Consider the following 23733-nt stretch of genomic DNA (forward strand, 5'->3'; position numbering starts at 1 on the left):
TCGCTTTGGACAAAAGTGTCTGCTAATGCCCTAAATGTAAATGTAAATGTCTTGAATCGAATGTGGGCTGCAACAGGAAGCCAGTGGAGGTCACGGAGGAGGGGGGTCACATAGGAGAATTTGGGTAGATTACAAACGAGGCGCACTGAAGCGTTCTAGATACACTGCAATGGTTCAGTCGCAGAGGCCGGGAGTCCAGCCAAGAGCGAGTTGCAGTAGTCCAGGCGGGAGATGACCAGCGCTTGGACCAGGAGTTGTGTTGTGTCCTTTGTGATGAAAGACCAGATCCTGCGGATGTTGTAGAGGGCAAATCTGCAGGATCGGGCCACAGCAGTGATGATAGGGGTCCAGGTTAGTCTGTTGTCGAGGATTACGCCCAGGTTCCTCGCAGTCGATGAAGGCGATACTGTGACGTCCTCGACAGTGATTGACAGGTCCATGCAGGGGCAGTGAATGATGGGGCGGATGAAGAGGAGTTCAGTTTTATGAAAGTTGAGCTTGAGGTGATGCGCGTTGCAACGTGGGTGTCGGAGGATGGGGGAAAGAGAGCAACAGTTGGGTATCGTCTATAAAAACAGTGGTAAGAGAATCCATGTGATGTGATTGCAGAGCTTAGTGATCTAGTGTATAGTGAAAACAGAAGTGGTCGTAGTACTGAGCCTTGAGGGACACCAGTTTCCAGAAAGCAGGGTTTGACCTGAAAGGTACGATTTTTCAGGTATGATGTGAACCAGGTTAGAGCAGAGTAGGGGTGTGCAGAGCAGCCGATATTTGTATCTGTATTTGTATTTGTTGAGGGGGGAAAATTCTTTGTATTTGTATTTGTATTCGAGTAAAATTCAAAATAGGCGTTAAAATATATATTTTTTTGAGTTACACTTCTAATTTTCGTTATAGTGTAAGTATTCTTTAATTATCCATTATAATAATTATTGATATGCAATATTGGTTAATGGTTTTCCATAAATCCAGCAATGAACATGTAACAAGGAATGTCATTGAAAAGAAGATAACATAACAGCCATTACCTCATCCATGGTTAAACCAACAACTAATAAAATATCATTGTGAACATTATGAACCCCACCACCACCAGTCCTTGTTGGAGGACGTTGAACAGACAGAATAAAAACAAATAATACTTAAAAGAACTGTTCTTTCTAATGCACAGAATTCCAAGAACTAAACTTCATCTGTAAATAATATGACATAGTAGCTTATAGCTAACGGTCATTATGCTTCTGGCCTCTACCTGGTCTTTTTACTAAACTTAACCAACTCCTTTGTTCATTGCCTAAAACCCAACCAAAGCACCAAGCAAAGAATTTTTTTTTCTCCCCCGGTCTGCTGTCAGCAGGGTCGCTGGCTGCAGCAGCCTCACGCCCGTGAAGTGGGCTCAAGCCGCGTTCAGCCGCGCTCGAGCGGAGCGGGGGAGAGAAACAATGTGTATTTCTTTACTCTGTGGAAGATCTCCCAACGGAGTGAGGGACAAAGCAAGTGGGACAGATCTGCCCAGTCCCTGAGCAGCGCGCATTTCACAGACAAGCCACAACGCAGAGGGTAAACAACGTCACCTGGTTCAGCAGCACCATGGACAGCTGCGGGGGCGGGGGGGTCGGAACAGCAGTGTTTCGACCCCCCTGCCCCCACCCCCGACTCCTGAACGTCACTCACTCCATCATCCGGGCATGTACTGCGGTCTCATGAGGAAACATAGCTTTTTGATATGATGTTTTTCTTGTTCCCGAATACAAATATTTTTTAAAGTATTTGTTCGAAATAAGTATTTGTAAAAAACACGTTATTTGTGCCTTTCCGAATACCGTATTCGGGTTCGGCTCCACCCCTAGAGCAGAGTCAGCGATGCCAAGTTCAGCCAGAGTGGAGAGGAGTATTTGGTGGTTGACTGTGTCAAACACAGCAGATAGGTCGAGGAGAATGAGGACAGATGAGCGGGACAAGGCTCTGGCGGCATGGAGGAACTCAGTCACTGTGAAGAGGGCGGTCTCAGTGGAGTGAGCAGTCATGAAGCCTGACTGATTGGGGTCAAGGAGGTCATTTTGTGAAAGATAGGAGTGCCGTTGGTTGTAGATAGCGCGTTCCAGGGTTTTAGAGAGGAATGAAAGAAGAGATAGGCTACAGGTCTGTAGTTTAGGATGTCAGCTGAGTCTAGGGTGGGTTTCTTTAGGAGTGGCTTTACCGTGCTGAGCAAGGACGGTGGTATACCAGGCTGGTGGCGAGAGGGAGACTGACGAGCCGCCACCGTTTCTCTGATAGACTGGACTGCAGGTTTTAAGGAATGCTGGGATATTAATATATTTGGGGATCCTTTAAACTGAACTGGATTTTTAACATATTTGGGACTCTTTTAATCCAGATTTTAATATATTTGGGACTCTTAACTATATGCATTCAAACAATTGTTAAATAAGTTTGAACTGTTTTTAACTTGAACTTCTGCTCTTTGGTCTCCTCAGTATTGATCTCCACCTGATAAAAAATAACCCACATTTCCCCCTTACATAAACCCCCCCTTACACATACAACCGTGATGTGGTAATTCTAGTTTGTTTTAGTTGTTAGTCTAGATGTTGTCGATTAAACTCAAGATTCAATACAATCTTATCCATGAAACTGATTAGAAAGCTAACACTCTGGGTTTGAGTACTTCACAAATAGATATAGGACTTCCTCACAAGCAGACCCCAGAAAGTTTGTATTGACAGTTTCACTTTCTCTATGTACTGTAGGTGCTCAACAGCAAAGCCCCCCAGGGCTGTGTGCTCAGCCCCCTCCTGTTCACACTGTAAACCCATGACTGCACTCCCAAACATCGTGAGAACTCTTTTGTGAGGTATACAGATGACACTTTAATTATCAGTCACATTACAAACAACAAGGAGTTTAACTAACAATGTCTGGTTACCCTTTCAACATAAAGCTTAGTTACATTTTATGTCATGTTATGACTTTTAGACTCACCTATTCTTGAGGCTTCGGCAAAAACATTTCTCACTAAGAAAAGTGCTTATTCCATTCAAATGAATAACATTTTCTTGTTTAATATGACCATGGTCTTATGCACAAGTGTGACATTATTACATACGTGTGTTTATGATTTTATAATTTATATGATGTGATGTATATGTATATGATGAAGCACCCACAAAACAAGTTGTCCCCTAAACAGAGACTAACATTTGAATTTGATAAAAAAAAATGAGAAAAACACGAACTACACTACCTGAAATTAGTTCATATTTGTTTAAAATAAGAAATCTTGGATATTTCAGAATAGTATGCAGCAAAATGTACATAATTAATTTATTGCTCATCTTCATTATTGAATAATTAGATACTTGAGGACTTTACATTCTTGTTCTTCTTAAAAAAAAGTGTTTTACCAAAAACAAATGTATCCATTTCAAATCAATGCATTAAACAGTAAAAAGAAAATCTGAGTGGAAACATGGACACAATAACAAACAACACTAAAGACAATATTGTATTTAACCAACCTAACTGCAGTTTAAGCTTGAAATCAGCATGGAACGTCAAACGCCCTGGCACTGCTCTTGAGTTAAAAAATGTACAGGTGTTTTTAAGGAAAACTGTATGGAGTCTGCTGCTGCATAATGGTTACCTGATAAACTATCATTTCCAAACAAATTTCAAGCTTTAATTAAAAAGTTGTTTTTTCAATATGTTCGATTATAAGATTAAATATTAAAAGTAGGAAAGGTGATTCTGGAGAAAGATAGTTGATTATTGAGTTGCATTCCCAGGTTGTCATATATCAACGCCTTGGGTCAGTATTCGGCCTGAAATTTTAACCCAAAGCATCTGTATTCAATGACCTCTGAATGACACTCAACAATCAACTATCTTTCTCCAGATAGTGCAAATGTTAAAGCACATATGCTGTGTCTGCAGTGAAATTGCACAGAGGCCTTTAGCATAATGAATTAAAGAAGTATCAGGACACAAATGAGAAATATATTTTGATCATGAAGTCTGAGCAACTGGAGTTAGTATGCTGCTTTTTATCCCAGTTAAATGTTTTGCTGGTCAACACATACTGGAATCTCTTTTCATCAGTCACGTAGAAACACAAACCTTAACCCAGAAATCATAAAATATAGTAAAGAAAACTTTTGATCTTTGTCAAAACTTTCATTTTCTTTGAACATAAACAAAACCCAGAATTCTGTGTCGTATTTTGGTCAGTTTGAATCCATATATCAGAGGATTCAAAACAGGAGGAATGAGCAGAAATTCTATAGAGATGAAGTTTTGAAGGCTTTGAGGTAAATCTGTGGAGCCAAATCGCATGTACAGAAAATCAAAAACTATTATAGCTACAAATGTAGTTAAAGAGGCTAAATGGGGCACACATGTCTGCATAAACTTTACTCTGTCATCTTTGGACCTCACAGAAGTTATGATGAGATGCATATAAGTCCAAATGACGAAAAACCCATGAGATACATACAAGAAAATTGTAAAATATGCAATTATATTGTTTGGAATAGTGTTAGCGTCAGGACATGCAAGTTTAACAATTATCCAATTCACACATACAATTTTTTTCATGTTTGTACTGCACAATCTGAGTCTCGACGTCATCACAATATTGTTGGAGAAGATGCACAAAGGTGTTATCCAGGAGAAACACACCATCTGACAGACCCTCCTCTTAGTCATGAAAGAGTGGTAGTGCAGTGGTCGACATATAGCCAGATATCTGTCGTACGCCATGACGGCTAGAATAGACAAATCACTGCAAATAGAAGAGTACATGACAAAAGCCTGTAGGAGACATGCTTCATATGAGATTTCATGAGAAGAAGACAGTAGGTCAAAGATTAATTTAGGGTAGAAACCTGCGGTCCCATAAAGTCCATTAATGCAAAAACTGCACAATAAAATATACATAGGTTCATGCAGGTTTTTATCCAAAATGATGATCATGATGATAGTCATATTGAAAAACAAAATCATACAGTAATACAGTAAAGTGAGTGGGAAGAGAACTACTCTGTAATTATTTGTCTCATTTAACCCTGTTAGAATAAAAATTCTTACAATAGAAACATTTTCCATTATCAGAGAACACCTTGTCAAATGTTTCTTCCACCGTCTCACAGCATAAATGGTCATATGAGTACAGGGCGTTTGCCTTTACACCTTCCATTTGTAACAGCTTGGCTACAACAACAAAACACAGAGGAATTCAAACTCTGTTTTCTCTTTTAGCATAGTAGTTATCACAATAACCAGCTCATTAGTTTGACCAGCATCAACATTGATTTTTGAGACAAAGGGGGAAAGAAGAGTCTGACACAGCAAAGTCTTATTCATGTTAAAACTAGATAAATTCATAATTATAAGTACTTAAAATATTACATGTAAATTAATTGTGTATACTCGACATAATATTTTGACAACATCCGTCCAAAAAATATATATATATATATTATCATTAAAGCTACAACTACTGACTATTTTCATAACACTATTTTACTTATCAGTTTAAGTTTTTTATCTATTTATTTGATGTGGTCATAACAATAATCACATGTACATTTCTGCAAAGTATGGATACTTTACATTTCATTAGGTTCAAGTCTTTATTTCATGTCGTGATATGGTCAGTGGTGGGAAGTAATTAAGTGTTGTACAGATACATTGTTACTGTTCGTAAGTAGATTTTTTCAGGTATCTGTACTTTACTGAAGTATTTATTTTAACTTTTACTCACTACATTTGAACACAAATATCTGTACTTTCTGTGCATTCTGGTGCACACTGCCATGATTAACAGGGACATTAAATAGGGCCAACAACAGCTGACGTGTCTGCTGTGAAAAAAATAGGCCTGTGTTACATGCTCAATGGCCTGTTGTATAATGTTGATGACATGCTATAGAATGAATCACCATGACGTCGTGCTAACAAAAAAGGTCACTTCCGAGGAGGCCAACTTGTCAAGTTGTGTTCATTTTCAGCCATAACTGTAACGTGCAAAGGTATATAGTAAAACACGATTGTCTGATATTTTATGTACTGTGTTGCTTTGCTAGTGTCTTATGCAACATCTTATGCTAACTGCTAGCTTTAGGTAAACTCATGCTGTCATTTTGTTTAGTCTGTGGCCCAACAGGTAAATTAGGTCTCTGACCTAACGTCAGTGAAAGTGTTGTTAATAATGAAATATGAAAACATCACACGTGCATTTGGATTTAATTAAATGTACAGGCTACACTTTGAGATAACATCATGAAAAGAGAAAATGAAATTGTATGCAAGCTAATAAGTGATGCAGGGTTTTTCTACCCGAACGTTATTTTAATCAAACATTGTGATTCAGTCTAGAGGCCCTTAACACTTGTTAGTATACATGTATGACACTGTCTTCAGATTACTTGCAGATTTACTGTAGACAACACCCACACCAGCCACAGTCTGTTCACCATGCTGCCATCTGGCAAAAGATACACAGGCACAGCATACATACCACCAGACTATAGAGCAGCTTCTCTCCCCAGGCCGTGAGACTCCTCAATTCATCATCAAGACTTTAAACCCTAGTTTAAAAATCATAACATTAAATTTACCTTGAACCTTGATACCTTGTGTTTCAGTATGACACTTGCTATATAAAACTGATATTTATCAGGAACTTAATAAACTTCTTTGCAAAGTTGTTTATGAACCAGCAGCCAGGGTTGGGGTGGGTCATTATGAGGAAAAAAAGAAACCAATTTTTTTCTCATCTCTTTGTCTTGGTATATTTGTAAAATGTCAAAACAAATAATATTCAGTTTAATATAGATTTAATTCTGCTAGATTTTTAAAATATATATATTTTTTAATAACAATAACTGTACAATGTCATGCTGTGTGGCGATATATGAAATATTCAGCCCTTTCAGGACGAGGCACCACAGCACAGAGAGCTCTGATTCAGAGAGTTTTATAAGTGAACATGTTAATCAACACATGCTCTGGTCAGGTTAAATCAGGTGCATAGTTAAAGTGCACCGGTATACATGTGCTATACTGTTTTATATGATGTAGAAAACATCAGGATGATTAACAATACTCTAAATACATTACATGCAGGAGCAAAAAGAAAGATAAAAAATGTGCATCTGTCACATGTAGCATACCAGAAATACATTAAAAAACATCATGTTGAATGATCTTCAACAAAAATGGAAAAGTTAAATGTCTTGTTGGTCAACATATACTGAAGCCTGCTTTCATCAGTCATATAGAAACACAAACCTTAACCCAGAGATCATAATATATCGTAAAGAAAACATTTGATCTTTGTCAAAACTTTGAGGAAGAAGTCATTTTCTTTGAACATGAAAAAAACCCAGAATTCTGTGTCGTATTTTGGTCAGTTTGAATCCATATATCAGAGGATTCAAAACAGGAGGAATGAGCAGAAATTCTACAGAGATAAAGTTTTGAAGGCTTTGAGGTAAATCTGTGGAGCCAAATCGCATGTACATCAAATCAAAAAGTATTGTAGCCACAAACGTAGTTAAAGAGGCTAAATGGGGCACACATGTCTGCATAAACTTTACTCTGTCATCTTTGGACCTCACAGAAGTTTTGATGAGATGCATATAAGTCCAAATGACGAAAAACCCATGAGACAAATACAAGAAAATTGTAAAATATGCAATTATATTGTTTGGAATAGTGTTAGTGTCAGGGCATGCAAGTTTAACAATTATCCAGTTCACACATAGAATTTTTTTCATGGTTGTACTGCACAATCTGAGTCTTGATGTCATCACAATATTGTTGGAGAAGATGCAGAAAGGTGTTATCCAGGAGAAACACACCATCTGACAGACCCTCCTCTTAGTCATGAAAGAGTGGTAGTGCAGTGGTCGACATATAGCCAGATATCTGTCGTACGCCATGACGGCTAGAATCGACAAATCACTGCAAGCAAAAGAGTACATGACAAAAGCCTGTAGGAGACATGCTTCATATGAGATTTCATGAGAAGAAGACAGTAGATCAAAGATGAATTTAGGGTAGAAACCTGCAGTCCCATAAAGTCCATTAATGCAAAAACTGCACAATAAAATATACATAGGTTCATGCAGGTTTTTATCCAAAATGATGATCATGATGATAGTCATATTGAAAAACAAAATCATACAGTAATACAGTAAAGTGAGTGGGAAGAGAACTACTCTGTAATTATTTGTCTCATTTAACCCTGTTAGAATAAAAATTCTTACAATAGAAACATTTTCCATTATCAGAGAACACCTTGTCAAATGTTTCTTCCACCGTCTCACAGCACAAATGGTCATATGAGTACAGGGCGTTTGCCTTTACACCTTCCATTTGTAACAGCTTGGCTACAACAACAAAACACAGAGGAATTCAAACTCTGTTTTCTCTTTTAGCATAGTAGTTATCACAATAACCAGCTCATTAGTTTGACCAGCATCAACATTGATTTTTGAGACAAAGGGGGAAAGAAGAGTCTGACTCAGCAAAGTCTTATTCCTGTTAAAACTAGTGAAATTCATAATTATAAGTACTTAAAATATTACATGTAAATTAAGTGTGTATACTCAAGACATTAAATTCATTTTCTAAAATAATATTTTGACAGCATTTGTTGAAATGCAGGATATGTACCCAGATACATTCCTGTAGAACTGTACTTTTATTTAGCCTTTCTTCTGCAGGCGGTCACAATGTTAAACTGTTTAAAACTGCTACAAATGCATAGAATCTCTTCCTGTCTTTCTGTTTCTGTAACTGGGAGCATTGTTTTGGGGCTGTCCGTTCGTCACAGAGTCACTCGCCATCTTGGTGGACTTGAAAACAGTTTCTATTTTTTCTTAATCTACTTTATCAACAGTGATATGTTGTCGTTTCTTTGTTGTGACGAATGTAGTTTATTGTAAGTCGCTTTGGACAAAAGTGTCTGCTAAATGCCCTAAATGTAAATGTAAATGTCTTGAATCGAATGTGGGCTGCAACAAGAAGCCAGTGGAGGTCACGGAGGAGGGGGGTCACATAGGAGAATTTGGGTAGATTACAAACGAGGCGCGCTGCAGCGTTCTGGATACACTGCAACGGTTCAGTCGCAGAGGCCAGGAGTCCAGCCAAGAGCGAGTTGCAGTAGTCTAGGCGGGAGTTGATCAACACTTGGGGACCAGGAGTTGCGTTGCGTCCTTTGTGAGGAAAGACCAGATCCTGCGGATGTTGTAGAGGGCAAATCTGCAGGATCTGGCCACAGCAGTGATGTTGGGGGTGCAGGTTAGTCTGTTGTCGAGGATTACGCCCAGGTTCCTCACAGTCGATGAAGGCGATACTGTGACGTCCTTGACAGTGATTGACAGGTCCATGCAAGGGCAGTCTTTCCCTGGGAGGAAGAGGACGTCAGCTTTAGGAAGGTTGAGCTTGAGGTGATGCACAGTTGTCCAAGCGGATATGTCTGCAAGACATTCTGAGAAGCGCGTTGCAAAGTGGGTGTCAGAAGAAAACAGAAGTGCTTGTAGTCCTGAGCCTTGAGGGACACCAGTTTCCAGAAAGCAGGGTTTGGACAAGGAGCCATTCCATATGACTTGAAAGGTGCGATTTGTCAGGTATGATGTGAACCAGGTTAGAGCAGAGTCAGCGATGCCAAGTTCGGCCAGAGTGGAGAGGAGGATTTGGTGGTTGACTGTGTCAAACACAGCAGATAGGTCGAGGAGAATGAGGACGGATGAGTGGGACGAGGCTCTAGCGGCATGGAGGAACTCAGTCACTGTGAAGAGGGCCGTCTCAGTGGAGTGAGCAGTCCTGGAGCGTGACTGTTTTGGGTCAAGGAGGTTGTTTTGTGAAAGATAGGAGGACAGTTGGTTGTAGACGGCACATTCCAGGTTTTTAGAGAGGAATGAAAGAAGAAATAGGCTACAGGTCTGTAGTTTCAGATGTCAGCTGAGTCTAGGGTGGGTTTCTTTAGGAGTGGCTTTACCGTGCCGAGCAAGGACGGTGGTATACCAGGCTGGTGGCGAGAGGGAGACTGACGAGCTGCCACCTTTCTCTGATAGACTGGACTGCAGGTTTTAAGGGATGCTGGGATATTAATATATTTGGGGATCCTTTAAACTGAACTGGATTTTTAACATATTTGGGACTCTTTTAATCCGGATTTTAATATATTTGGGACTCATAACTATATGCATTCAAACAATTCTTAAATAAATTTGAACTGTTTTTAACTTGAACTTCGGCTCTTTGGTCTCCTCAGTAATAACCCACCTTTCCCCCTTACATAAAATCCCCCCTTACACATAAAACCATGATGTGGTCATTTTTGTTTGTTTTAGTTGTTAGTCTAGATGTTGTTGATTAAACTCAAGATTCAATACAATCTCACCCATGAAACTGATTAGAAAGCTAACACTCTGGGTTTGAATACTTCACAAATAGATATAGGACTTCCTCACAAGCAGACCCCAGAAAGTTTGTATTGACAGTTTCACTTTCTCTATGTACTGTAGGTGCTCAACACCGAAGCCCCCCAGGGCTGTGTGCTTAGCCCCCTCCTGTTCACACTGTACACCCATGACTGCACTCCCAAACATCGTGAGAACTCTTTTGTGAGGTATACAGATGACACTTTAATTATCGGTCACATTACAAACAACAAGGAGATTAACTAACAATGTCTGGTTACCCTTTCAAAATAAAGCTTAGTTACGTTTTATGTCATGTTATGACTTTCAGACTCACTTATTCTTGAGACTTTGGCAAAAACATTTCTCACTAAGAAAAGTGCTGATTCCATTCAAATGAATAACATTTTTTGTTTAATATGATCATGGTCTTATGCACAAGTGTGACATTATTACATACATGTGTTTATAATTTTATAATTTATATGATGTTATGTCAGCCTAGCACCCACAAAACAAATTGTCCCCTAAACAGAGACTAACATTTCAATTTGATGAAAAATGGGAAAAACACAAACTACACTACCTGAAATGAGGTTTTATTTGTTTAAAATAAGACATCTTGGATATTTCAGAATAGCATGAAGCAAAATGTATATAATGAATTTTATTGCTTATCTTCATTATTGAATAAGTAGATACTTGAGGACATTACATTCTTGTTGTAAAAAAGTGTTTTACCAAAAACAAATGTATCCATTTCAAATCAATGCATTAAACAGTAAAAAGAAAATCTGAGTGGAAACATGGACACAATAACAAACAACACTAAAGACAATATTGTATTTAACCAACCTAACTGCAGTTTAAAGCATATGTGCTATAATATGTTAAAGCACATATGTTGTGTCTGCAGTGAAATTTCACAGATAGAGGCCTTTAGCATAATGAATTAAAGAAGTATCAGGACACAAACGAGAAAGACATTTTGATCATGAAGTCTGAGCCACTGGAGTTGTATGCTGCTTTTTATCCCAGTTAAATGTTTTGTTGGTCAACATATATAGAAATCTGTTTTCATTAGTCATGTAGAAACACAAACCTTAACCCAGAAATCATAATATATCAACTTGATCTTTGTCAAACTTTCATTTTCTTTGAACATAAACAAAACCCAGAATTCTGTGTCGTATTTTGGTCAGTTTGAATCCATATATCAGAGGATTCAAAACAGGAGGAATGAGCAGAAATTCTATAGAGATGAAGTTTTGAAGGCTTTGAGGTAAATCTGTGGAGCCAAATCGCAAGTACATAAAATCAAAAACTATTATAGCAACAAATGTAGTTAAAGAGGCTAAATGGGGCACACATGTCTGCATAAACTTTACTCTGTCATCTTTGGACCTCACAGAAGTTTTGATGAGATGCATATAAGTCCAAATGACGAAAAACCCATGAGACACATACAAGAAAATTGTAAAATATGCAATTATATTGTTTGGAGCAGTGTTAGCATCAGGGCATGCAAGTTTAACAATTATCCAATTCACACATAGAATTTTTTTCATGTTTGTACTGCACAATCTGAGTCTCGATGTCAGCACAACACTGATGGAGAAGATGCACAAAGGTGTTATCCAGGAAAAACACACCATCTGACAGACCCTCCTCTTAGTCATGAAAGAGTGGTAGTGCAGTGGTCGACATATAGCCAGATATCTGTCGTACGCCATGACGGCTAGAATAGACAAATCACTGCAAGCAGAAGAGTACATGACAAAAGCCTGTAGGAGACATGCTTCATATGAGATTTCATGAGAAGAAGACAGTAGATCAAAGATGAATTTAGGGTAGAAACCTGCGGTCCCATAAAGTCCATTAATGCAAAAACTGCACAATAAAATATACATAGGTTCATGCAGGGTTTTATCCAAAATGATGATCATGATGATAGTCATATTGAAAAACAAAATCATACAGTAATACAGTAAAGTGAGTGTGAAGAGAGCTACTCTGTAATTATTTGTCTCATTTAACCCTGTTAGAATAAATATTCTTACAATAGAAACATTTTCCATTATCAGAGAACACCCGTCTTGTCTAATTCTTCTTCCACCGTCTCACAGCATAAATGGTCATATGAGTACAGTGCGTTTGCCTTTACACCTTCTATTAGTAACAGCTGGGCCACAACAACAAAACACAGAGGAATTCAAACTCTGTTTACTCTTTTAGCATAGCAGTTATCAAAATAACCAGCTCATTAGTTTGACCAGCATCAACATTGAATCTTGAGACAAGAGGGGAAAGAAGAGTCTGACACAGCAAAGTCTTATTCATGTTAAAACTAGATAAATTCATAATCATTAAAGTACTTAAAATATTACATGTAAATTAACTGTGTATACTCAAGACATTAATTTCATTTTCTAAAAAAATATTTGTTGAAATGCAGGATATGTACCCAGATACATATCCTGTAGAACTGTACTTTTTTTAGCCTTTCCTCTGCAGACAGTCACAATGTTAAACTGTTTAAAACTGCTACAAATGCATAGAATCTCTTCCTGTCTTTTTGTGTCTTATGCTTCCACGCTGGTGATAGATTTTGTAAAAAAAAATGTTCTTGTCATTATTGGCTATTCTGGAGAAAGATAGTTGATTATTGAGTCGCATTCCCAGGTTGTCATATATCAACGCCTTGGGTCGTTATTCGGCCTGAAATTTTAACCCAAAGGGTCTGTATTTGACAATCTCTGAATGACACTCAACAATCAACTATCTTTCTCCAGATAGTGCAAATGTTAAAGCACATATGCTGTGCCTGCAGTGAAATTGCACCGATGGGGATGTAGGCCTTTAGCATAAGGAATTAAAGAAGTATCAGGACACAAACGAGAAAGACATTCTGATCATAAAGTCTGAGCCACTGGAGTTAGTATGCTAATACAAAGCATTCTGACATCATAAACAGTACATAACAAACTAGCATGGTTCATGAAGAGGAAGAGAAGGCTCTACAGCAGGTGATTAAAACTGTCCAGAACATCATTTGCACCCATCTACCGAGCATCGGTGATATTAGTGAAGTGAGATGTCTGCACAGAGCCCAAAGGATACTAAAAGACAACACCCACCCTAGCCATAGGCTATTCACCCTGCTGCCATCGGGCAAGAGATACAGAAGTAGTAACAACTTGGGGTCGATGATGACCATATCCGATTTGTGACAGTTCAGTTGGAGGAAGTTAGACTGCATCCAGGATTTTATTTCAGTGAGGCAGATGGAGTGAGTGGCAGTGATGATGGATTTGGTGGAGATGTAGATTTGGATGTCATCAGCGTAACAGTGAAAGCGGAGACCATGACGGCGTATGATGTTGCCAAGGGGAAGAATGAAGAGTATGAAGAGGAGTGGACCAAGCAAAAGTAGGAAAGGCAATTCTGGAGAAAGATAGTTGATAATTGAGTCACATTCCCAGGTTGTCATGGTGTTGGGCCTTAAATTTTAACCCAAAGTGTCTGTATTTGATGACCTCAGAATGACACAACAATCAACTATCTTTCTCCAGATAGTGCAAATGTTAAAGCACATATGCTGTGTCTACAGTGAAATTGCACAGATAGATGCTTTTAGCAAAATGAATTAAAGAAATATCAGGACACAAACGAGAAAGACATTTCGATCATTAAGTACGAGCCACTGGAGTTTGTATGCTGCTTTTTATCCCACATATAATTTTGAATATATTGGCTACACACTTTCTTTCTTTCCTTGAATAAAACCAAGAATTCTGTTACGAATTTTGGTCAGTTTCAACCCGTATACTAGAGGATTAATTACTGGAGGAATTAAAAGAAATTCTATTGCCATGAAGTTTTTCAGGCTCTGTGATAACGTACTCGAACCATATCGTGTGTACATTATATCAAAAAGCACAGCAAAGCTATAACTGATTAAAGAGACTAAATGTGGCACACATGTGTTCATAAACTTCTTCCTGCCATGTTTGGACTCTAGGCATGTTCTGATCAGATACATATAAGTCCACAAAAGAAACAACAAATGGACAATGTAAATGGCAATGTTAAAAAATACAACACCAGCATTTGTTAAAGAGGTTGAGCATGCCAATTTATCAATTAGTGCGTTTGAACAGTAAAGTTTAGGTATGTGTGAGCCACATAATTTCAATTGAACAATTGTCATTGTGTTACTGAACATGCAATAAAGAGGCAAAAGCCAAGAGAAAGCCACCAACAGAGATATTCTTCGCCTTGTCATCACAGAGTGGTACTCTAATGGCCGACATATAGCCACATATCTGTCAAAGGCCATCACAGCTAAAATTGATAATTCACTTCCAGATGATGAATATATCACAAAACTCTGCAGAAGGCATCCAGCGTAAGACACGACATGAAAGGGAGCCAGAAGATCCTTGAAGAATTTGGGGTAAAAGCCTGCTGTCCCATAAAGTCCATTAATACACAGATTACACAGGAAAATATACATAGCCTCATGAAGTCTTTGGTCCACAATGATGGTTATGATGACAACAACATTCACTATCCAAATGATTAAATAATAAAGTAAAGTGAGAGCAAACAGAATGATTTTGTGTTGCACTGTGTAATTTAATCCTGAAAGTGTAAAAAATGTAAGTACAGAAACATTATTCATTATCTCAGCTGGCACAATTTCATTCATTTAAATGAGTTTCATATTAAATGTTAGTTACCCTGAATATGCGCAGATCATACAGTGTCACATCAGAGAAACACCTTTGAGTTGTAAGTTGTGCAGCAAACATCCTGTTGCTGAGTGACTGACACACCCAGTGTCCTCTGTTCAAATCATCTCTCTTTGATGACTCAACACAAGCTGGGAATTCGGGCAGTAGCGCCCGAGAGAAGTGACTAAAACAAAGTTTGTTTGAGTTAATATTTGGCGGATCAGTTTAGAGAGTAATTAGGGAGTAGAATAATTAGAGAATTAGAGAGTAATTCTGGTTCTTATGCAGAACAAATTCTTTGTAGCGTGAAATGTGAAAAACTTTAAAAGTAAGTTTGGTATCAGGGGTTTTTATAATAAATAACTAATACATTTGATAGCAGTTAAATGTAAATATAAAAAAATGCCTTGATATAGTTTCATCCTCAGGCTTTTTATATCATGCATGCGGCCATTAACTACATATTTATTTTTACAGGGCTCTAGTTTTAAATAAAATCAGCTAGAAATAAGGGTGCTCCGATCGATCAGCCACCAGTGGTGTCTAAAAAGGCCATCAGAAGAGCCGACTAGACAAAAACACGAGACAGTAACTATGTGACGCTAAAATGCCATAGCGTCAGGCAGGCTGTGCCGTTGTCCCTCACTCTAAGAAGACAGAAAATGTGCTTAGGACAAACAGACATTTATTTTCTCTCTTTTTTTAGTGCATTTAGTGGCATATTAGTTCACTTATTGAGCCATTTATATATTTATTTATACAGATATAAACAAGAAGCAGATTTGAAAGGTGAATTTATTGAACACAAGAGGAATCGCTGGTAGGTAGAGGTGGTGAGCTCAGGCGCAAGCAGGCGGCTCTCCAGGTGGTTCAGGGGGAGACTCACAGTCATGCAGATCGCTGGTTCAGGCAGTCAGGGTTGTGTGGGGTGGCAGAGGTGCTGGAGGCTGGGTGGCGAGTGGTAGAGGAGCTGGTCCACAGGAATGGTCCGGTCACACTTGAAGAGGAAAGAAGCTGGATTAAGGCGCTGACGAGTGAATATAAGAAGGCTTCAAATCACATTGACTCTAGAGACACCGAGAGAAACCAAGTACCACTGGAGCTGGGTACAATAACCTGGCAGCATGCAGAGGGAAGGTCTGGGTATAAGAGCAGGTGCTGATTAAGTCTAATGTGCTGCAGGTGTGTGGACAGGCAACAGCTCCGGCCAGAAGAAAACCACGCCGAGCCTCAACAAGCACCTCTGAAAAACAAAGTACAAAAACACAACCACAAAAATAGGCCACCACAAAGTACAATCATGACAGTAAAAGCCAAGACAAGGCCACTAACAGAGATATTTTGCCTAGTCATCACAGAGTGGTACTCTAATGGCTAACATATAGCCACATATCTGTCAAAGGCCATTACAGCTAAAATTGATAATTCATTTCCAACTGATGAGTGTAACACAAAACTCTGCAGAAGGCATCCAGCGTAAGACATGACATGAAAGGGAGACAGAAGATCCTTGAGGAATTCTGGGTAAAAGCCTGCTGTCCCATGAAGTCCATTAATACAATACTCATTGTAGTACCAACATTCAACCATGAACACAGAAAACACAAAAGGCAATATTTAATTTTACCTTAATTATTAATAATCATAACTCCAGCAGGGCAAAAAACATAATAAGCAAATGCAGCAAATAAAAACAGAAACAGAATCTATTAAGTTAACAGAAAGGTGCCCCCTAAAAGGTACTGGTGGACTTGAAGGCAGGTACAAATTTGTGTTCAGTTTCAGGTAACCATTTAAGTTGTTATGCCATTTTTTAAATTCGACTTAAAATTCTAAATAATAATAATTTCTAAATATATTGGCAAGACAATTTTCTCAGAATGACACTCATTCACTCAACACTCAACAATCAACTATCTTGCTCCAGATAGTGCAAATGTTAAAGCACATATGTTGTGTCTACATTGAAATCTGCACAGATAGAGGCTTTTAGCAAAATGAATTAAAGAAATATCAGGACACAAACGAGAAAGACATTTTGATCATTAAGTACGAGCCACTGGAGTTTGTATGCTGCCTTTTATCCCGCATATAATTTTGAATATATTGGCTACACACTTTCTTTCTGTCCTTGAATAAAACCAAGAATTCTGTTTCGAATTTTGGTCAGTTTTAACCCGTATACTAGAGGATTAATTACTGGAGGAAATAAGAGAAATTCTATTGCCATGAAGTTTTTCAGGCTCTGTGATAACGTACTCGAACCATATCGTGTGTACATTACATCAAAAAGCACAGCAAAGCTATAACTGATTAAAGAGACTAAATGTGGCACACATGTGTTCATAAACTTCTTCCTGCCATGTTTGTTTTTTAGGCATGTTCTGATCAGATACATATAAGTCCACAAAAGAAACAACACATGGACAATGTAAATAGCAATGCAGAAAAATACAACACTAGCATTTGTTAAAGAGGTAGAGCATGCCAGTTTATCAATTAGTGCGTTTGAACAGTAAAGTTTAGGTATGTGTGAGCCACATAATTTCAATTGAACAATTGTCATTGTATTACTGAACATGCAATAAAGAGGCAAAAGCCATGAGGAAACCACTAACAGAGATATTTTTTGCCTTGTCATCACAGAGTGGTACTCTAATGGCCGACATATAGCCACATATCTGTCAAAGGCCATTACAGCTAAAATTGATAATTCACTTGCAGATGATGAGTGTATCACAAAACTCTGCAGAAAGCATCCAGCGTAAGACACGACATGAAAGGGAGACAGAAGATCCTTGAAGAATTTGGGGTAAAAGCCTGCTGTCCCATAAAGTCCATTAATACACAGATTACACAGGAAAATATACATAGCCTCATGAAGTCTTTTGTCCACAATGATGGTTATGATGACAACAACATTCACTATCCAAATGATTAAATAATAAAGTAAAGTGAGAGCAAACAGAATGATTCTGTGTTGCACTGTGTAATTTAATCCTGAAAGTGTAAAAAATGTAAGTACAGAAACATTATTCATTATCTCAGCTGGCACAATTTCATTCATTTAAATAAGTTTCACATCAAATGTTAGTTACCCTGAATATGTGCAGATCATACAGTGTCACATCAGAGAAACACCTTTGAGTTGTAAGTTGTGTAGCGAACATCCTGTTGCTGAGTGACTGACACTCCCAGTGTCCTCTGTTCAAATCATCTCTCTTTGATGACTCAACACAAGCTGGGAATTCGGGCAGTAGCGCCCGAGAGAAGTGACTAAAACACAGTTTGTTTGATAACTTTTATACATTTGATAGCAGTTAAAAGTAAATATAAAAAAATGCCTTGATATAGTTTCAGCCTCAGGCTTTTTACATCATGTATGTGGCCATTAACTGCACATTTATTTTAAAAGGGCTCTAGTTTTAAATCAAATCAGCTAGAAATAAGGGTGCTCCGATCGATCAGCCACTGATCATTAACGACCAATATTTGCCTTAAGTAGGTTGATCAGTGGTGTCTATAAAGGCCAATCAGAAGAGTCGAGAAGACAGTTTATTTCTTTTTGTAAATTTACTGTAAGCAGCCCTCACACAGCAACAGGAACAATATGAGTATCTCCGAATCTAGAGAGAGGCTGTGCAGTATTTTATACACGGGACACAGCCAATGTAACCTTAGTTATTAACAATCATAACTCCAACATTGCAAAAAAACATAATAAGCAAATGCAGCAAATAAAAACAGAAATAGAATCTATTAAGTTAACAGAAAGGTGCCCCCTAAAAGGTACTGGTGGACTTGAAGGCAGGTACAAATTTGGGTTCAGTTTCAGGTAACCATTTAAGTTGTTATGCCATTTTTTAAATTCCACTTAAAATTCTAAATAATAATAATTTCTATATATATTGGCAAGACAATTTTCTCAGAATGACACTCAACAATCAACTATCTTGCTCCAAATAGTGCAAATGTTAAAACACATATGTTGTGTCTACGGTGAAATTGCACAGATATAGGCTTTTAGCAAAATGAATTAAAGAAATATCAGGACACAAACGAGAAAGACATTTCGATCATTAAGTACGAGCCACTGGAGTTTGTATGCTGCCTTTTATCCCGCATATCATTCTGAATATATTGGCTACACACTTTCTTTCTGTCCTTGAATAAAACCAAGAATTCTGTTTCGAATTTTGGTCAGTTTCAACCCGTATACTAGAGGATTAATTATTGGAGGAAATAAGAGAAATTCTATTGCCATGAAGTTTTTCAGGCTCTGTGATAATGTACTCGAACCATATCGTGTGTACATTACATCAAAAAGCGCAGCAAAGCTATAACTGATTAAAGAGACTAAATGTGGCACACATGTGTTCATAAACTTATTCCTGCCATGTTTGGTTTTAAGGCATGTTCTGATCAGATACATATAAGTCCACAAAAGAAACAACACATGGACAATGTAAATAGCAATGTTGAAAAATACAACACTAGCATGTGCTAAAGAGGTAGAGCATGCCAGTTTATCAAGTAGTGCGTTTGAACAGTAAAGTTTAGGTATGTGTGAGCCACATAATTTCAATTGAACAATTGTCATTGTGTTACTGAACATGCAATAAAGAGGCAAAAGCCAAGAGAAAGCCACTAACAGAGATATTTTTTGCCTTGTCATCACAGAGTGGTACTCTAATGGCCAACATATAGCCACATATCTGTCAAAGGCCATTACAGCTAAAATTGATAATTCACTTGCAGATGATGAGTGTATCACAAAACTCTGCAGAAGGCATCCAGCGTAAGACACGACATGAAAGGGAGACAGAAGATCCTTGAAGAATTTGGGGTAAAAGCCTGCTGTCCCATAAAGTCCATTAATACACAGATTACACAGGAAAATATACATAGCCTCATGAAGTCTTTGGTCCACAATGATGGTTATGATGACAACAACATTCACTATCCAAATGATTAAATAACACAGTAAAGTGAGAGCAAACAGAATGATTCTGTGTTGCACTGTGTAATTTAATCCTGAAAGTGTAAAAAATGTAAGTACAGAGACATTATTCATTATGTCAGCTGGCACAATTTCATTCATTCAAATCAGTTTCACATCAAATGTTAGTTACCCTGAATATGTGCAGATCATTCACTGTCACATCAGAGAAACACCTTTCAAATATACATACACAAGTTGTAGGTTGGACAGCGAACATCCTGTTGCTGAGTGGCTCTGACACTCCCAGTGTCCTCTGTTTAAATCATCTCTCTCTGGTGACTAGCTGGGGTATCAAGCAGTAGTGCTGGAGAGAAGAAACTAAAATACAATTTGTTTGAGTTAATAATTGGTGGATCAGTTCATTAAGAAACGCCACTTCTGATGCAGAACAAATTATTATTAGTGGGAGATGTGATTGTTTATTCATTTGATAGCACAGTTAAATGTAAATATAAAACATGATGCCCCTTTTTTTGTTCTGAGCACTAACCCAGATTGTGTGTGAAGGTACTTCTCCAATGTAATGTTGCATTGGTGCAGTGTAATGAAGACATAGTTTCAACACATTTAATGTTTCATATAAAATGTGATAAATGCGGAACTATGTTTTTTTCAGGTCCGATACAAATTATTAGTAATCGAGGAGGCAGATAACCGATATATGAAACCGATACACATTTTCAGTAAAAATAAAAATCAGTGATCATAATGTGCTGATGGAACTACAGTTTACTGAAATACTGTACTAAATTACAATTTTGAGGTACTTCACTAGCGCATTTCCATTTTCTCCTACTTACACTCCCACTAATTTACCCTTATTTGATAACTTTAGTTACTAGATACTTTGTAGATTCAGATCATTCATATTTGATAGGCTGTTACACATGACGTGTAACCAATCAGATAGTGTTATGGGCACGACATTGAGTGAGACCACCTAGTGGTGATTACAGACAGAGAGAGAATGCCGCATCAGAGCCAAAGTAGCCCATTTTGTAATTAATTTATTTTATTGGCAACTGGAAACAAAAACACGATACGGATAACCAGAAAAACACTGAATATTGGCCCCTGATGATCGACCAGGTTGATAATCGGTGAATCCCTAATTTTACTGCAAATGTGATAAATCATAACCTTATGAGAAAAGGGAACAAGCCCAAACAGAAACGGCAGAGATAAAACAGGTTAATGAGGCTTGTAAAAGGTACTGGCAGCCAGCCAGGCAGACAGATATAGAATGGGATTCAGATTCAGACAACAGGTTCAGGTTTCAGGGTAGGGGCTGAAGAGCAAAGTCGTGAAGCAACATAAACAATATGACTTAATACTTAAAACTTTTCTGACCATGTATATGACAAACAGCCACAAATTGTTGACAATGAAGTGTAACTTTTAGTATAAAATGTATATTTCAACACCTAAAAATGAAGTTATGTTATGTGAAAACAGCACACATGACTTGTATTTACAAATGTGGCCATTTTAAAGTGCGTAAGACAAAACTGAACCAAAGCAGTCGGATAGGAAGAGCGCTGATGTTGGTGAGCCCAGCTTTCTCTGTATTGGCACACTTTTTCATCCATCACTTACAGCAGATGTACACATGAAACATTTACAGTCAGTGGCCCGAATGACACCAGACTTTCTGTTGGGCAAATCTCCACCTAATACAAAATCAAGACTTAACAACACCATTTTTGAATATTTGGATATTTAATAACGTGGTTGTTCATTGTTCAGTGAACATTACTTTGAAAATACATACAATGGATGATGTGCTAGTCTAGAGACGTTTGCCACACAAAAACTGTATAATTCTGTTTTTTATTTTTGTCAATTTGTAACCATATATGAGCGGATTGATGATTGGAGGAATAATGAGAAATTCCATTGACATAAAATTGTTGACACCTTGTGGTAACTTTTTTGAGCCAAATCGCATGTACAACAAATCAAAAAGTAAAGACATCAGAACAGTAATTAAACATAATAAATGTGGCAGACATGTTTGCATGAACTTACTTCTGTTCTCATTGGAAAATAGGCATTTTTTGATTAGATACATATAAGACCAAACAATAAACATGACATGTAAAACATAAAATGTATAATTAAAAGCTGGAACAATAACATGTGCTATGGAGGCAGAACAAGCCAGTTTACCAACCAAATAATTAATACAGTAGATTTTTGGTATGTGTGAGCCACATAACCTCAGTCTTAATGTTGTTATTGAGCTTAAAAACACTAAATAAAAGGGTATAAGCCAAGCAAAAAACACAAACACACAAACTCTTTGTGTAGTCATCACAGAGTGGTACACCAAAGGTCGACATATAGCCACATATCTGTCATAAGCCATTACCACAAGAAGAGAGAAATCAGCACAGGCTGAAGAGTGCAACACAAAACCCTGCAGAAGGCATCCAGCATATGAGATGACATGAGTTGCAGACAGAAGATCAATGAGGAATTTGGGGTAAAAGCCTGCGGTCCCATAAAGTCCATTGACACACAGATTACAGAGGAAGATGTACATGGGCTCATGAAGGTTTTTATCCACAACAATCGTCACAATAATGGTCAAATTTACCAGCCAAATCACACAGTAACACAGTAAAGTGAGAGCAAAGAGAGTGTGTCTGTAGTTTGTTGTCCCACTTAATCCTGACAGAGTCAAAAAAGTAGTTTCTGAAACATTATCCATCATACTGAAAATTGTTCAGTTTCCTATATCATTCTAACTCTGAAACAAGATTTCAATCACATATAGAAAAGATGTTACATCTGCATCCAGCTCTGTGTCTGTCTACAGTCCAACCTGCACCGCTCATATCAGTTTATATCCTTTCAGCAACAGATAATGAGCAGACGTAAATGGGAATTCAAACAATCCAACAGAGGCAGCTGTCTAAACTGGTTAGGTGATGTCAGAGAGGCCGACTAAATGGCAAAACTTACAGTAGAGAGTTCTGGCTGGTGGTCAGTCACAGATTTGGGCAGGTGCTGTGGTGCTGGACAGCTGTGACCACAAATTCCAAGCTAACAGGTAAGACATAGGAAGTGAAATGTCTAAAAAAGGAGCTGAATTGGACTGCTGACTGGGCCACCCACTCAAGTATATCAAAAACAGCCCAAGTATATTTGGCGACACATTTTTAGTATCTTTTACTTCATTTCATTATCCATCCGAGAGATTAACGATATCTGAATGTTACATGTATAAATGTCCATTTGTGAGCGGATTGTAACCCGACGTGGAAGATGAGACCTTCCCTTTCTTTCTCGGTTGCTTGTATAAGCCTGTGGACAATTTGTTTAAGTTGTTTAATGCTGCTGGACCGTGAATTTCTTCATGAAGGACTCAGGTCAGATTTTCCGTGACAGACCAAAGGATGTGATATTAGGTACGTTCTCGAGCGACAGTAGGTAACGTTATTTTACAAATGGAGTCTGCGACCAGCTTACAGCAGAACACAGAAGTTCCACAGAGCCCCTTTAAAATACGCCACAGCACAGAAACAGCCCTCCTTAGAGTTTTTAATGACTTGCTTTTAAC

At 38.0% G+C, this 23733-nt stretch overlaps 5 protein-coding genes across 5 annotated transcripts; all 5 read right to left on the reverse strand.

The window, feature by feature from the left end:
* Positions 1–4173: 4173 nt before the first annotated feature.
* On the reverse strand, positions 4174–5109 carry LOC311262447 (olfactory receptor 6B2-like; the record flags this gene model as incomplete). The annotated part of the gene is made up of 1 exon (XM_084361826.1): positions 4174–5109. The coding sequence occupies exon 1, from the start codon at positions 5101–5103 to the stop codon at positions 4174–4176; it is 930 nt and encodes a 309-aa protein (XP_084217952.1). The 5' UTR covers positions 5104–5109.
* A 2249-nt stretch (positions 5110–7358) lies between these two features.
* LOC311262416 (olfactory receptor 6C1-like) lies at positions 7359–8294 on the reverse strand (the record flags this gene model as incomplete). Its single annotated transcript, XM_084361773.1, has 1 exon — positions 7359–8294. The coding sequence occupies exon 1, from the start codon at positions 8286–8288 to the stop codon at positions 7359–7361; it is 930 nt and encodes a 309-aa protein (XP_084217899.1). The 5' UTR covers positions 8289–8294.
* A 3284-nt stretch (positions 8295–11578) lies between these two features.
* On the reverse strand, positions 11579–12514 carry LOC311262417 (olfactory receptor 6B2-like; the record flags this gene model as incomplete). Its single annotated transcript, XM_084361774.1, has 1 exon — positions 11579–12514. The coding sequence occupies exon 1, from the start codon at positions 12506–12508 to the stop codon at positions 11579–11581; it is 930 nt and encodes a 309-aa protein (XP_084217900.1). The 5' UTR covers positions 12509–12514.
* Positions 12515–14184: 1670 nt separating this feature from the next.
* On the reverse strand, positions 14185–14946 carry LOC311262904 (olfactory receptor 52E8-like; the record flags this gene model as incomplete). Its single annotated transcript, XM_084362655.1, has 1 exon — positions 14185–14946. One exon carries the CDS (start codon positions 14944–14946, stop codon positions 14185–14187), a length of 762 nt encoding a protein of 253 aa, XP_084218781.1.
* Positions 14947–21957: 7011 nt separating this feature from the next.
* Positions 21958–22884, reverse strand: LOC311262905 (olfactory receptor 4B13-like; the record flags this gene model as incomplete). Its single annotated transcript, XM_084362656.1, has 1 exon — positions 21958–22884. The coding sequence occupies one exon, from the start codon at positions 22882–22884 to the stop codon at positions 21958–21960; it is 927 nt and encodes a 308-aa protein (XP_084218782.1).
* Positions 22885–23733: the final 849 nt, after the last annotated feature.

The sequence above is a fragment of the Pagrus pagrus genome (assembly GCF_965226575.1).
Source record: "Pagrus pagrus genome assembly, chromosome: 9".
NCBI classification, from domain to species: Eukaryota; Metazoa; Chordata; class Actinopteri; order Spariformes; family Sparidae; genus Pagrus; species Pagrus pagrus.